Raw genomic sequence first — 16,211 nt, forward strand, 5'->3', positions numbered from 1 at the left:
AGAAGAATTCTTTAATTACTGGAGGAAAAAATAAAATATAATAAAACAAAACAAACCCAAGGCATGTGCAGGAGACTTTAATTTCCTAAGTTGATGCTGCGGTGGAAGATACCATGACATACTGAACTTATATATTGAACTCTACAGCCAAAATATTAAAATTTACAATTTTTTATTTTTATTTCATTTATTCATTTTAGAAAGGAGAGAGAGAGGGAGGGAGAGAGAGAGAGAGGAGAGAGAGAAGGGGGAGGAGCAGGAAGCATCAACTCCCATATGTGCCTTGACCAGGCAAGCTCAGGGTTTCAAACCGGCGACCTTAGCATTTCCAGGTCGACGCTTTATCCACTGCGCCACCACAGGTCAGGCCTAAAATTTACGAATATTTAAAAAATAGGCTCTTGTGCCTAAAATTTACGAATATTTAAAAAATAGGCTCTTGTGCCTAAAATTTACGAATATTTTAAAAATAGGCTCTGACCTGCGGTGGCGCAGTGGATAAAGCGTTGACCTGGAAATGCTGAGGTCGCCGGTTCGAAACCCTGGGCTTGCCTGGTCAAGGCACATATGGGAGTTGATGCTCCCTGCTCCTCCCCCTTCTCTCTCTCTCTCTCTCTCTCTCTCCTTTCTAAAATGAATAAATAAATAGGCTCTTGTAAAGTTGTTTTGCCTGAAAAAATTCAAACACCAGTGCAATACTACTGCTCAAGATTGTTTAACTAAATATATAACTTTTGTTGTGGCATTTATATTGAGCTTTTGCTATAGGGGTTGAGAGTCAGGTACCTACTAACTGATAATAGCTTTAATTAAAGATCAATCTTACTTGCTTCAGCTTTCACTTTGTCCATTTCAGCAAGCAATGCCACTTCTCGATCCATTAAACTAAGAAGGGGTAACAAAGGAAAAAAAAGGTTGATCAGAAACTTGAAACTGAGAAATAACTAGCACATTGTAATAGTGAAGAAAGACTTCTGGAGTCTGTTCACTAAAAGCATACTACAAAGTAAAGTGTACGGGCCATAAGAAAATTCTGTGTTACTCTCGGTCAATACTTAATTCCCTTTTATTTCTACATATTACAGTAGACCAGTAGATGGCAGTAACAAGCTATCAAATATTTCTTAGTAAACTGCTTAAAGCAAAAGTCCTTATAGAAATGACATATTTTCACATATAAAAACACATATTTTTAATTTTATATTTTGGCCTATAAAGTTGGACAGCTTTGCCTCTAATGAATTTATCAGGCAGCACCCCTGCTGAGACAATGTAAATTTATTCACAAGTAGGACTTGTTCACCTTCAGTTTGCCACAGTTGTACTAAGTCTACTGGCATTTTAGCCTTTAGAATGAAGAGTAGTCAAATTTTGTGCTGGTTTCAACTATTTCTTAGTAATCCAGAAAATATGAAATCAAAGTTTTCTGATAGGCTTTTTACAGAAAAAAAAAACTAAATGGACAATTAGCACTTTTTCCACTCAAATATAAATGGTATATACAGCTTTTCCATGTCCTTATCAGAGTTCAGATAACAGGCTGCCCTAGTATTCAACCTCTGAATGCAAATAATTTCCCTTAACATATCAGTTTTGCTTAGTGGTGGGGAAAATATTCTAAAATTTTAATACCTATACAATCATGAAATGTCCCAACTGTCTTCAAATTTGGAATTCATTCTGATTTCTCCTTTTGAATGAGAATATAATTAATTACAAGGTTAATAAAAGTTCTCTTGTTTCTTGTTGTAAAACCAATCACACACACACACAAATTCAGTTCAGCTCAATATGTACTTATGTTAGCACAAAGTAGCTAATACAGAGGCTATAGTGTGAGATATACAAAACAGTGTAAGGCAGGGACATTTCCTCAAGGAGCAAAATCCTTTAAAGTGAAGTGCCAGAGAACACAGGCTAGATAATCATTATGCATGATGTTAATAAATACACTTGTAGTGGGACAAATTTGTTGGCATATTAATCCAAAAGCACCAGACTGAAGAGAAGATACAACTATTGTGGGGTAGCAATACTTTGTTAGGAAAGCATTTCCCAAACCTTGGCAATGTTTCGCTCCAAGAATTCTAGAAGCATTTGGAATACTTAAAAGGTAAAACAAAAGCACAACTAAGACAGGAGCTGCTGGGCCTGGGGTCTGCTGTTACCTCTCTTCTGTTGCTGAATCACTGCAAGATGCAGATATTGTGTCCACCAGATGACAAATTTATTTTTGACAAAGCTTGTAAACTATTAAAAGACTTCAGCAGCCTGACCAGACGGTGGTGCAGTGGATAGAGCGTCAGACTGGGACGTGGAGGACCCAGGTTTGAGACCCCGAGGTCGCTGGCTTGAGCGAGGGCTCATCTGGTTTGAGCGAGGATCACCAGCTTGAGCCCAAGGTCACTGGCTTAAGCAAGGGGTCACTAGCTCTGCTGTAGCCCCCGGGTCAAGGCACATATGAGAAAGCGATCAATGAACAACTATGGTGTCACAACAAGGAACTGATGCTTTTCATCTCTCTCCCTTCTTGTTTGTCCCTATCTGTCTCTCTCTGTCTCTGTCACTCACACACACAAAAAGACTTCAGCAAACAAGGTTTTTGTAGCTTATGTAATTATGTTAATAATATTTATAACAATCTTTATTATGAAAAGTAGACTGTCACATGACCTTACTTTTAGCAAGGAAAAACATTTTAAAGATCTGCACTATCACAATCAGACCTTTTTTATGGCAATTTTTTTTTCCCTGAGAAAAAGCATCCATTTCGCTGAAGAAACTTCTCTCTTCACATAAAAACGAAAAAAGAGAATTGTCAGTAGTTTTTATTAGCAGAAAATTAATGATGCTTCATGAGTTTTGTAAAACTCCAGATTCTCAGCACTGGCCTTACTGAAGTACGGTACACACATCTAGGTTCAAAACAAAAACGAAAACAAAAAATACAAGGTAGCTAGGTCACCATACAGAGCTAAACAACTGATATAAAATGAATTGAAAAAACTAACTTATTAAATCAAATTTAGATTTTATAAAAATTTTGATGGGTTCCTCTTTGTCAAGAGCCCTTTACAAAGCATGTGGACATACGATTTCGTAATTCAAGAGTCTAGAGTCGCTTTTAAGAAGTTAGAATGTGAGCCTGACTGGTGGTGACACAGTGGATAAAGCATGGGCCTGGGATGCTGAGGTCATAGGTTCAAAACCCTGAGATTGCCTGGTGAAGGCACATATGGGAATTGATGCTTCCGGTTCCTCACTTCTAGTTCCTCTCTTTCTCTCTCTCCTCTCTAAAATGAATAAAGTCTAAAAAGTACAATTAGCCTGACCAGGCAGTGGCGCAGTGGATAGAGCATTGGACTGGGATGCAGAGGACCCAGGTTCGAGACCCCGAGGTCACCAGGTTGAGCGCGGGCTCATCTGGTTTGAGCAAGGCTCACCAGCTTGAGTCCAAGGTCGCTGGCTCGAGCAAAGGGTCACTCAGTCTGCTGTAGCCCCCCCCCCAAATCAAGGCACCTATGACAAAACAATCAATGAACAACTAAGGTGCCACAACGAAGAATTGATGCTTCTCATCTCTCTCCTTTCCTGTCTGTCTGTCCCTATCTGTCTCTTTCTCTGACTCTCTCTGTCTCTGTGACAAAAAAAAAAAAAAAAAAGTTAGAATATGAACATACACTGTTCTTGTCGGACAGGCCTCAATGAATAATGGGTTTTCCTGTTCTTTTCCAGTGGTCAAAAGCTTCTTAATCTTGCCCCGGACAGCTCAGTTGGTTACAGTATCATCCTGATATGCAAAGGCTGTGGATTTGACCCCCAGTCAAAGCACATACAGGAACAGACTTATGTGTCTGTCTCTCTCCCTTCTTCTCTCTCAAAAAATCAATCATTAAATTAAAAAAAAAAGCTTCTTAATCATAAATACTAGAGACCATATGACTCAGTAACATTTTACAATACATTTAGGAAAAAAGAACCAGCAGCAATCTAGATTAACAACGAGTTTTCAAATTTCTACTTGGTAAGGAAAATTTGTTAGTGTTAAGCCACACAGCAAGTGGCTGATGAGATCCTCATTTAAAACTGTCATTTGTTCTCGTTTGATTGCTTCCAGAAAGAGAGAAAGAGAGAGAAGTATTGATTTGTTGTTCCACTTAGTTGTGCATTCATTGGTGATTCTTGTATGTGCCCTGAGCAGGGACTGAACCTGCAACCTTGTTTCAGGATGACGCTCTCACCGACTGAGCTAACCAGCCAGGGCCCTGTGATTTGTTTTTTTCAATCGCTCTCTGGAATTATGATAGCAATTGAAGACTAAAGGCAACAGATAAGACACAGAAAAAGAAAGAAAGAAAGCATGATATAGTGGACAAGTGTCACTTAATGCCTATATGACTTTGGGCAAAATATTATTCTCTGTGCCCATCTTTCCTCATCTATAAAACGATTACAATATTACAAATGATCTTATTATATATGTTAGAGATATTGTACATAAACGCTTCTGACATACAGTAATAGCTCAATAAATGGCAACAGCAATTATTATTCCAATTTTATGTACTAATCTTGAGTTCTTAGTTTCAGAACATCTATTTATTAAAAGTCTGATAAATCATTATACATTCTAGATCCACTGTCTAGAAATTCTTTTTTTTTTTTTTTTTTTTTTTTTTTACAGAGTCAGAGAGAGGAATAGACAGGGACAGAAAGACAGGAACAGAGAGAGATGAGAAGCATCAATCATTAGTTTTTCGTTGCGCATTGCGACACCTTAGTTGTTCATTGATTGCTTTCTCATATGTGCCTTGACTGCGGGCCTTCAGCAGACTGAGTAATCCCAGCGACCTTGGGCTCAAGCTGGTGAGCTTTTGCTCAAACCAGATGAGCTAACGCTCAAGCTGGTGACCTCGGGGTCTCGAACCTGGTCTTCGGAATCCCAGTCCAACGCTCTATCCACCCCACCACTACCTGGTCAGGCCGTCTAGAAATTCTTAAATAAACACGTACACACACTAACACTGTATAGGCAGTTAACACAAGTGAATCTAAAATAAGTTTAAGTGAAAAGAATGCATTACAAAATTACAGTCTCACTATGATTATAACTATTAAGATTATATATGCAGATAAGAGAAGGGACCCAAAGGAACAGAAAAATTATGTTAAGGTGGTAGTTATATGACTTTCGTTTCTAATTAAAAAAACTGTTATAATTATGGGAAATAGTGTACAAATAAGGGGGAATATTGGAACCTTTAAAAATAGAAAAACAGCCCTGGCCGGTTGGCTCAGTGGTAGAGCGTCAGCCTGGCGTGCAGAAGTCCTGGGTTCGATTCCCGGCCAGGGCACACAGGAGAAGCACCCATCTGCTTCTCCACCCCTCCCCCTCTCCTTCCTCTCTGTCTCTCTCTTCCCCTCCCGCAGCCGAGGCTCCATTGGAACAAAGATAGCCTGGGCGCTGGGGATGGCTCCTCGGCCTCTGCCCCAGGTGCTAGAGTGGCTCTGGTCGCAACATAGCGATGCCCCGGAGGGGCAGAGCATTGCCCCCTGGTGGGCAAAGCGTTGCCCCTGGTGGGCGTGCCGGGTGGATCCCAGTCGGGTGCATGCGGGAGTCTGTCTGACTGTCTCTCCCCATTTCCAGCTTCGGAAAAATACAAAAAATAAAATAAAATAGAAAAACAAAATTCAGATTCCTTCATCAAATACTCTCAGTCTACCTTTGGCTCTGACTTCATCCCTCACTCCTTTCTAGTATATGTTGTCCCATTAACTCTAGCTACACAGTATAGAGTCCCTACGTCTCTTCTATCCCCTGCTTATATTTCCTAAATGCAGTGTTCTATCCATTCTTTCTGCCAATATAAATTCCATGCTTCTTTCAAAGCTTGATAATGATTCATTTCTTCCAAGAAATCTTTTCTAACTGACTTCACTCCAGTGATCTTTCCCTTAATCTTCATACCTTTCTCACAATTAAGATCTGACCCAGGCCTGACCTGTGGTGGCGCAGTAGATAAAGCGTGGACCTGGAAATGCTGAGGTCGCCAGTTTGAAACCCTGGGCTTGCCTGGTCAAGGCACATATGGGAGCTGATGCTTCCAGCTCCTCCCCACCTTCTCTCTCTGTCTCTCCTTTCTCTCTCCTCTCTAAAATGAATTTAAAAAAATAAAAATAAATAAAATAAAAAGAATGGAAGATCTGACCCAAAGAATATCTGAATCATAAGACACTCCAAGTTGTGACTTAAGAAAAGTAAGTTAGGATCTTCTGAATTACAAAAAAAACCCCAAAAAACAAAACAAAATAGTGAATATCTGAATGAGATATTCTTTCTTATAGGTTTATTTTTGAACTAAAGATAAATACTTATAAAGGCTTCTACAGGTTCAGTCAAAATCTTGGTCCTGTTCCATAATGACTAACTCCTTAGTCCCTAAACTCTCCTATAGTGGAGTTTCTCTGTTACACAGCCTTTAAGCTGAGGAGGAAATAATATATGTGACATGTACCAACAATCTCCAGCCATCTTTCCAAGCTTTAGTGGGGAAGTGAACCATTAATGATAGATGAGAGGAAGATCGTTAGGTTGTTGGGAGTCAGAATACACCAATTCAAATATCGAGTCTGCAACTTAAGATGTCATGTTAGGCAAATTACTTAAGACAACTCTCTTTTAATAGTATGTAGTATGAAAAATTCCTACTTCACAGGACAGAAAACTAGATAAATATATCAGATAATATGATTGAACATGCTTGGCAAAATATAAAGTAATTTTCAAATGTTGTTATTTTAAAAATAGTAAAAGAGTTAAACATTTATTTATTTAATTTAAGAGTTAAAATTTTAAATCAAAGAACACTGAGACCCATGGAACTAAGTATTAGTAGAAATAAGGTATCAATGTCCTAAACATGAAAAAACTGGAGAATAATTTAAAACTATAGAATATGTATATTGTTAATAATACATTAGCCCATTCCTTTATTTCTTTGCTCTTTAGACATTTTTTAAAGTGCTCTGGTTCATAAAATGATTCCAGCATCCCCATATAGACTTTAAGGATCTAAAAGCTTTTGGTAAGACTACTGATAGCTTACTATAAGAAGAGAAGCTCAAATAAAAGTAACTTTTCTAAGGTCAATCAGGAATCAGCTAGGGAAATTACTGAAATCTTAAGTATAGACTTACATTGACTTTATATATTGTATAATCTCAAATTTCTTGACAGTCTCTTTTTCTTACCTGTTTTCTCTCCTTTTTAAAGTACCTTTTGACTTTCAATAAAATAGAACTCTTTATTTAAAAAGCAAGCTGGTGTGCATCCTGTTTGTATTTTTCACCAACATATGACAACCATCCAAAGTAGTTCATATATTCCAATGTCATGTTCCACTCCATATCCTACTCATTAATGGCCTTAAACTTAAGTTAACTAAGAGTGCCAACAATGTCAGACAAATTTTATTAAAATAATTCAAGTAAACTTAAGTCCAGAAATGATTATTATTATTGCATCACCAACATAAACAGATGTTTTTTGAGGATTTTTTTTTTTGGACAGAGAGAGACAGAGAGAGGGACAGATAGGGACAGACAGACAGGAAGGAGAGAGATGAGAAGCATCAATTCTTTGTTGTAGTTCCTTAGTTGTTCACTGATTGCTTTCTCTTATGTGCCTTAACTGGGGGCTATAGCAGAGCAAGTGACCCCTTGCTCAAGCCAGCAACCTTGGGCTCACACCAGCAACCTTGGGCTCCAAGCCAGTTACCTTTGGGCTCAAGCCAGCAATCCTGCACTCAAGCTAATGAGCCTGTGCTCAAGTAGGCGACCTTAGGGTTTTGAACCTGGGTCCTATGCATCCCAGTCTAACGTTCTATCCACTGCGCCACCGCCTGGTCAGGCTGAACAAATGTTTAATGTCACATACTAGAAAGCTTCAGATTTCACCTTCCCAGAGGTATGTGTCAGATTCATTTGGCCTTAAAGTGAAAGCAGTTATTTGGCCCTGGCCAGTTGGCTCAGCGGTAGAGCGTCGGCCTAGCGTGCGGAGGACCCGGGTTCGATTCCCGGCCAGGGCACACAGGAGAAGCGCCCATTTGCTTCTCCACCCCTCCGCCGCGCTTTCCTCTCTGTCTCTCTCTTCCCCTCCCGCAGCCAAGGCTCCATTGGAGCAAAGATGGCCTGGGCGCTGGGGATGGCTCTGTGGCCTCTGCCTCAGGCGCTAGAGTGGCTCTGGTCGCAACATGGCGACGCCCAGGATGGGCAGAGCATCACCCCCTGGTGGGCAGAGCATCGCCCCACGGTGGGCGTGCCGGGTGGATCCCGGTCGGGCGCATGCGGGAGTCTGTCTGACTGTTTCTCCCTGTTTCCAACTTCAGAAAAATGCAAAAAAAAAAGAAAGAAAGCATTTATTCATATAATTCCCCTAGTGCCCCATCAGGGGTAATGTGATCTTATGATTACAAATTTGTTAGAACTCTCTGCTTTTATTTTACATTATAACCAACACAAAAAAATGGCTTCCTAAATGACACTAACTCCAAGCTCTGGTTCAGTGCCAAACAGAGTTAGCTCACCTTTCAATTAAGTCTTGAAGTAGCAACTACAAAGGCCACTGAAATAAGGTAGTTTAAAAATCCAATCAACCAGAGAGAAGGGTTTTATACCAGCAGGAAAGGGCAGGTAATCTCTTTTCTCAAGTTAAACTGACCTGGTTGCTATGTCTGCTAAGCAATCCTAAATACACCGCTTCTAGGCAGGAAACCATTTCGTTTGTCACTTATTGAAGGAGGCTCCCCCTGGCTAGGTTCCAAATCTCTCTCCAGGAACTGTGTTTCCTGCTTCAGGCAGGATCTGAATTGAATCAGATCCTGTGGCTAAGTAACCAGTTAGCTAAACAATCATGGAGAGCAGAGGCTTATCAAGGCCAAGTTGTGATGACTTACTCTTAGCACTTTATTCTTTTCCAAATAAGCCAATAATATCTGCTATGATCATAATCCAGGAAAACGGCATAGAGGTACAGAAAGAGAGGAAATCAGTTACCTAGCAAAATTTCCAGAAGTTAGAATTTAATTTAAGGCAAGTTTGGAATTAAGACTTAGTTGGATTTAGATAAGTAAAGATATAGGAGAGCATAGGCTGGGAAAGTGGTAGAGGAAATGCAAAGATTAATTTTTTGAGACAAAAGGTAATCTGACTAGAGTAAAAATGCTTGAAAACAAAAAAAGAAGATATAACATCAAGTTTCTAGTATAAAACCTGAAAGGAGAAACTTGGAATTCAGGACAAAGCATGGGTAGAGTAGTATATGAATGATCTATCCTAAAAGTACTTTTCGGTTATAATGGTTTAATAGACCGTTCTGCAATCTGCAAATGATAAAAACAGGGATCAGTAACTTTTTGGAGGTTTTATTCTACATCTTCGTTAATTCATTCCTCTTCAATTCCAGAGGACAGGAGGACTTAGGCTACCCATATACTACCTCCACCTCTTGTCTGCTGTGGCATAAAGTAACCAAGCAAAGTTTGTGAACAGAAACACAGTGGAATAATGACCTAAGGAAACTGTTAGGTTTAGGTTCAGAGCCCCTTTAACATTCAAATTCCCCTCACCCAACTTCCCACTAGGTCTCAAAACAGAACATTCTCAACTGCTACTGTGAGGTTGGAGTAATTTGCTTGCTATTCTCTTGCTTAATGGCTTCCTGGACTTCACTTTGAAATGTAGCAAAAAGTTTATCTTTGCAGAAATGTCAGGGAAAGCTTATACTGGGGAGGGATCTGACAATTTGGGGAGTTTAAATCACTATAGCTGTTTGTAAAAGCCACTGGCCAGGGGCGCTGTCTTCTGATAAACTGCCAGTGCAAACCTGTTGGAAGATGAGGGAGGAGGAGCTGGCGGCACAGGACCTATGACCCAGCCCAGGACTTCAGGACTTCTTTTAGACAGCCGAGTGGGGGAGCTAAGCAATTTGGAGAAGGTGTGACACCACTCAAATCCACATACAAAAAAATATTACCTTGTACCTATAGAGGCAACTACTTCAGCCAGCCGCTTTTTCTAAGACCCTTGACTAACCTATATAAACCATGCTCCAATTCTCCCACCACTGACAAGGCTTTGGTCTCAGTCCACCTGCACCCAGGCGTTTTAAATAAATTTTCCTTTTGGAACGTACTAGCCTTGTGTTTTTGGTTCGGCTCTCCCCAGTGCCCAACCTTAGACCCGGGAAGGGGTTTAGCCTGTCAGCCATCTCATGGGATAAGGCAGTCCAGCTGGAGTTCTCTCCAGGTCTGACCTAGTCAGGGGTTGATACCAACCTGCCATTTGCCAAGGGAGACTGACAATAGGTTTTATTCCTCCCCAGGGGACTGGCTACCCCTAGTTTCAACCTTTCAGAAACATGACAAGAAAACAGGTGGTTGGGAAGAAGAATGGAATAGGTTCTCTCTATTCATGAACACTTACTCTCATTTTTCAGAGATCTAGGCAAGTTTTAAAATAAGCAGGGCAGACAGTCCTCTACCACAAAACATCAACCTAGATGCTCTTCTTCCCATTATTTTACTTAATTTGTTCCTTAAGTCTTTTCGAGTTTCAAAAAAGTCTTCCCAGAAAGGAGTTATTGTTTAATATCAGTTAATACCTAATGTCTTATAATTAAAACAGCTTTGGCACTTTAGAAAACATTAGAATGTATTTCTCCCCTCCCCCTAAAAAATTCTATAATCAAATACATTTGAGGAGTAGCATAATATAACTCCCTCTTGTAGATTCACAATCACATTAACATTGGAAAGGCACTAGAAGTCTAGTAGTAAAATTTTTGTTTTTTCAAACCTTTTCAACTACAAACTCTACTTCCTCTACAGAATATATATTAATATATATTTTTTTTATTTATTACAGTCTTTTTTTTTTTAAATTTTTTATTTATTTATTCATTTTAGAGAGGAGAGGGAGAGACAGAGAGAGAGAGAGAGGAGAGACAGAGAGAGAGAAGGGGGGAGGAGCTGGAAGCATCAACTCCCATATGTGCCTTGACCGGGCAAGCCCAGGGTTTTGAACCGGCAACCTCAGCATTTCCAGGTCGACGCTTTATCCACTGCGCCACCACAGGTCAGGCCTATATTAATATATTTTAAGATGAGTATCTTTAGGATACAATTTGAAAAATATAAAATTAAAACAAATTGGCCCTGGCTGGTTGGCTCAGTGGTAGAGCGTCGGCCTGGCATGCAGGAGTCCTGGGTTCAATTCCCGGCCAGGGCACACAGGAGAAGCGCCCATCTGCTTCTCCACCCCTCCCCCTCTCTGTCTCTCTCCTCCCCTCCCACAGCCAAGGTTCCATTGTAGCAAAGTTGGCTTGGGCGCTGAGGATGGCTCCATGGCCTCCACCTCAGGCACTAGAATGGCTCTGGTTGCAACAGAGCAATGCCCCAGATGGGCAGAGCATCTCCCCCTGGTGGGCATGCCGGGTGGATCCCGGTCGGGCATATGCAGGAGTCTGTCTGACTGCCTCCCCGTTTCCAACTTCAGAAAAATACAAAACAAAAACAAATCAATGACTGATAATAGAGCACAAAGAGACCACGAAGGTGAGGTGCATTAGGAAGGATGAAAGGAGGTAGAAAATCAAAGACAGATCTTTTCGCCTGACTAGGCAGTGGCGCAGTGGATAAAGCATCGGACTGGGATGCGGAAGACCCAGGTTCGAGACCCTGAGGTTGCCAGCTTAAGCGTAGGCTCATCTGGTTTGAGCAAGAATTCACCAGCTTGGACCCAAGGTCGCTGGCTCGAGCAAGGGGTTACTCAGTCTGCTGAAGGCCCGCGGTCAAGGCACATATGAGAAAGCAATCAATGAACAACTAAGGTGTCGCAATGCGCAATGAAAAACTAATGATTGATGCTTCTCATCTCTCTCTGTTCCTGTCTGTCTGTTCCTATCTATCCCTCTCTTTGACTCTCTCTCTGTCTCTGTAAAAAAAAAAGAAAAAAAAAGATCTTTTCTACTTTATAGAATATATCATCTACTCTGTAAGTATTTCTTCCTTTCCAAACAATATTAGCCTCAAGTCCATTTCCAGAGCATAAATTCTGGGTCACACCCATTCCTACATTGTGACCAAAACAAGTATAACAAAGCAGAAAGCTAAATCTATCATAGGATTTTTAGGTTTCTCCCCACTATGTAGAGTAGTGAGGAGTCAGGAATTAAAGAACTTGGTGAATGGCTGACCATCTTTATAAACGATCATTTTTGTGCTACTGATATCAAATGTAACTTAACTTACCAGCTCTGCAATTCAGCAAAAGCTTGTTTCATTTTCTTAATGGAAGCATCCATTTCTTCTTTAACCACAACTCGGTATCGCGCCAGAGACACTGTGCAGCGCTGGAGGTCTTTCACAGATTTTTCAATATTGGAACCTTAGAAAAAAACCCAAAGATTAATTTGAAAAAATATAGGTAACTCGAAAGATGAATCTGAACACTCAAGCATGTAAAGCTGGGGTCCCCAAACTTTTTACACAGGGGGCCAGTTCACTGTCCCTCAGACAGTTGGAGGGCTGGACTATAAAAAAAACTATGAACAAATCCCTATGCACACTGCACATATCTTATTTTAAAGTAAAAAAACAAAACAGGAACAAATACAATAATTAAAATAAAGAACAAGTAAATTTAAATCTACAAACTGACCAGTATTTCAATGGGAACTATGGGTCTGCTTTTGGCTAATGAGATGGTCAATGTGCTCCTCTCACTGACCACCAATGAAAGAGGTGTCCCTTCCGGAAGTGCAGCGGGGGCCGGATAAATGGCCTCCGTGGGCCACATGCAGCCTGTAGTTTGGGGGGCCCTGATGTAAAGTAATGTGCGTGGACTAAGAATGTTTTCAAGCCTGACCGGGTGGTGGTGCAGTGAATAGAGCGTTGGACTGGGATGTGGAGGACCCGGGTTCGAGACCCCGAAGTTGCCAGCTTGAGCCAACGTCGCTAGCTCTAGCAAGGGGTCACTCAGTCTGCTGTAGCCGCTCCCCCCCTCCCCCCGTCAAGGCACATATGAGAAAGAAATCAATGAACAACTAAGGTGCTGCAACAAAGAATTGATGCTTCTTATCTCTCTCCTTTCCTGTCCCTCTCTCTGTCTCTGTCACAAAATAAATAAATAAAATTAAAATGCTTAAAAAAAAAAGTTTTCTAATTGGCCACATTAAAAAAAAAACAAAAAAACAAACTGATGTTTTCATAGATTTAAAAAAATTTTAAGTATCCTGTCCAAGATGGAGAAATAGTAATATATTTTCCCCCGTCTTACACAACTAAACACACATACACATAGTACTTGAAACAATGGTTTTCAGACACAACAGGCAGTACTTTTTCCCTGAGAAAACAGAAACAAAAGAAGTGAGGCCCATGATTACTCCAAGAGTTTCCAGGCTGCAATGCAAGGCAAAATCCTACACTGAGCCTGGAAGTCTCCCTGAATTGAGGGGACAGTGTTGAGGGAGGCTAAGGTTAGAACTCAGGGCAGAGTGCTGGAGAGGAGAGAGCTACACGAAGATGAGAGTTGTACAGAGATCTAGAGAGGATTCTGAATGCATGAGTGTGAGGAAACCACCTAACGCAGGAAAGAGAACCAGTGGAAAGGAGCAGGTGGAACAATCCCCAGAGCTCACCCAGGCCAAGAATAGTTCATTTTCACACCAGCTAGTGGGGGACACTAGGTACAGTACTCAGAAGTGCTCAGTAATGAGGCAAAATCAGTTCTAGAATAAAGGGCTGCTCTAGTACCACCTAGGCTCAAACTTTTTCCATGTAACAGTCCCAGAACAAATCATAAGAATGGCCCTGGCCGGTTGGCTCAGTGGTAGAGCGTCGGCCTGGTGTACAGAAGTCCTGGGTTCGATTCCCGGCCAGGGCACACAGGAGAAGCGCCCATCTGCTTCTCCACCCCTCCCCCTCTCCTTCCTCTCTGTCTCTCTATTCCCCTCCCGCAGCCGAGGCTCCATTAGAGCAAAGATGGCCCGGGCGCTGGGGATGGCTCCTTGGCCTCTGCCCCAGGCGCTAGAGTGGCTCTGGTCGTGACAGAGCGACGCCCCGGAGGGGCAGAGCATCGCCTCCTGGTGGATCCCGGTCAGGCGCATGTGGGAGTCTGTCTGCCTCTCCCCGTTTCCAGCTTCAGAGAAATAAAAAAAAAAAAAGAATATTTAAAAAAATAAAAAAATATCTAGTAATCAACAAAGTAAAATTTACAACATCTGGCATTCAATAAAATATTACTAGACAGCCTGACCAGGCGGTGGCAGTGGATAGAGCATCAAACTGGGATGCAGAGGACCCAGGTTCAAAACCCCAAGGTTGCTGGCTTGAGCGCGGGCTCATAGACATGACTCCATGGTTGCTGGTTTGACCCCAAAGGTCGTTGACTTGATCCCAAGGTCACCAGCTAGAGCAAGGGGTCACTTGATCTGCTGTAGCCCCCAGTCAAGGCACATACGAGAAAGCAATCGATGAAGAACTAAGGTGCTGCAACAAAGAATTGATGCTTCTCATCTCTCTTTCTTTCTGCCTGTCTATCCCTATCTGTCCCTCTCTGTCTCTCTCTATCTCTATAACAAAAAAAAAAGAGAAAAATTACTAGACATATAAGGGGCAGAAAAATATGATCATACTGAAAAGTCAATTAACAGAAACAGATGCAGAAATGACACAAATGCAGAATCAAGAAGAAAGGAAATCAAAACAGCTAATATAAATACAGTCAGATACCATATGTTCAAGAAGGTAGAGGAGGCCCTGGCCGGTTGGCTCAGTGGTAGAGCCTGGCATGCAGGAGTCCCGGGTTCGATTCCCGGCCAGGGCACACAGGAGAAGCACCTATCTGCTTCCCCACCCCTCCCCTTCTCCTTCCTCTCTTTCTCTTCCCCTCTGGCAGCCAAGGCTCCATTGGAGCAGGGTTGGCCCGGGCACTGAGGATGGCTCTGTGGCCTCTGCCTCAGGCGCTAGAATGGCTCTGATTGCGGCAGAGCAACACCACAAGATGGGCAGAGCATCGTCCCCTGGTGGGCATGCTGGGTGGATCCCGGTCGGGTGCATGCGGGAGTCTGTCTGAATGCCTCCCCGTTTCCAGCTTTGGAAAAATACAAAAAAAAAAAGAAGGTAAAGGAAAGCATAAGTATGTTAAGGAAATACATGGAAGATACTTTCAAAGACCCCAGCTGAACTTCTAGAAATGCAAAAAACAATGTTGAGATTAACAGAAGATCAGAAACTGTTAAAAAAAGATTAATGAATTTGAAGGCAGCAATTTTTAGAAATTACCCAAAATGAAATGTAATAAGAGAAAAAAATAAAAAAGACCTATCTGACTAGATACCAAGATTTAAAAACTTAATAGAATTTAAAATATAATTCACTGTGTGTCATCACAAAACTGATAAAGTTCTCTCTCTATAGTACAGTTTGAAGCATTATATGTGGGTAAGCCAACTCTGTAAAGATAAAATATGTCTAACTACCCAACACATTTTTAAGCACTTTCTAAAATTCTATTATCCTTTCTATATTCACCAATGTCAAAGTTACACATACAACTGAGAGTTGGAATCACAGATCTTAGAAGTTTATAAAGTGCTCTAATACAGATTTTTAATTTTTTATTTAAATTCCTTCTCATATAAACCTGATTTCTTTTAAAATCTACCTAAAGGCTTTCAAGGCTTGCGCCTTTATGTTGTTTGACTAAATATTCTCAGACTTGCTTTTCTGCACCAAGCTTTTATTATTTTATATTGTTATTTTATTAGTGAGAGAGAGAGAAAGAGAGCAAAGGAGAGAGACGAGAAGCATCAACTCGTAGTTGTAGCACTTTAGTTGTTCACTGATTGCTTCTCATACATGCCCTTGATGGGAGGCGGGCTCCAGTCAAGCCAGTGACCCTTTGCTCAAGCCAGCAACCTAAGGGTTTCAAACCTGGGACCTCAGTGTCCCAGACTGATGCTCTATCCACTACACCACAACCAGTCAGGCAAGCTGAGGGTTATGTTAGAAAGATGAAAAAGGAGGCCCTGGCCAGTTGGCTCCATGGATAGAGCGTCAGCCTGGCATATGGAACTCCAGGGTTCAAATCCCGATCAGGGCACATCTGCTTCTCTCCCCCTCCCTTTCCCCCTTCTCTCCCTCTACCCT

The 16,211-nt window shown here is 41.4% G+C and overlaps 1 protein-coding gene across 2 annotated transcripts in view; it reads right to left on the minus strand.

The window, feature by feature from the left end:
* The window catches only part of SPATS2 (spermatogenesis associated serine rich 2), a 142,112-nt gene that overhangs the window by 18,643 nt on the left and 107,258 nt on the right, over positions 1-16,211 (minus strand). For both annotated transcript variants that reach the window (XM_066257928.1, XM_066257927.1), the window contains 2 exons: positions 12,309-12,444; positions 827-885 (listed from right to left, as the gene is read on the minus strand). In XM_066257928.1, coding sequence (XP_066114025.1) covers positions 827-885; positions 12,309-12,444 — 195 coding nt within the window. The remainder of the gene's footprint in view (positions 1-826; positions 886-12,308; positions 12,445-16,211) is intronic.

This window comes from Saccopteryx bilineata, chromosome 2, assembly GCF_036850765.1.
Source record: "Saccopteryx bilineata isolate mSacBil1 chromosome 2, mSacBil1_pri_phased_curated, whole genome shotgun sequence".
In the NCBI taxonomy this organism is placed as follows: Eukaryota; Metazoa; Chordata; class Mammalia; order Chiroptera; family Emballonuridae; genus Saccopteryx; species Saccopteryx bilineata.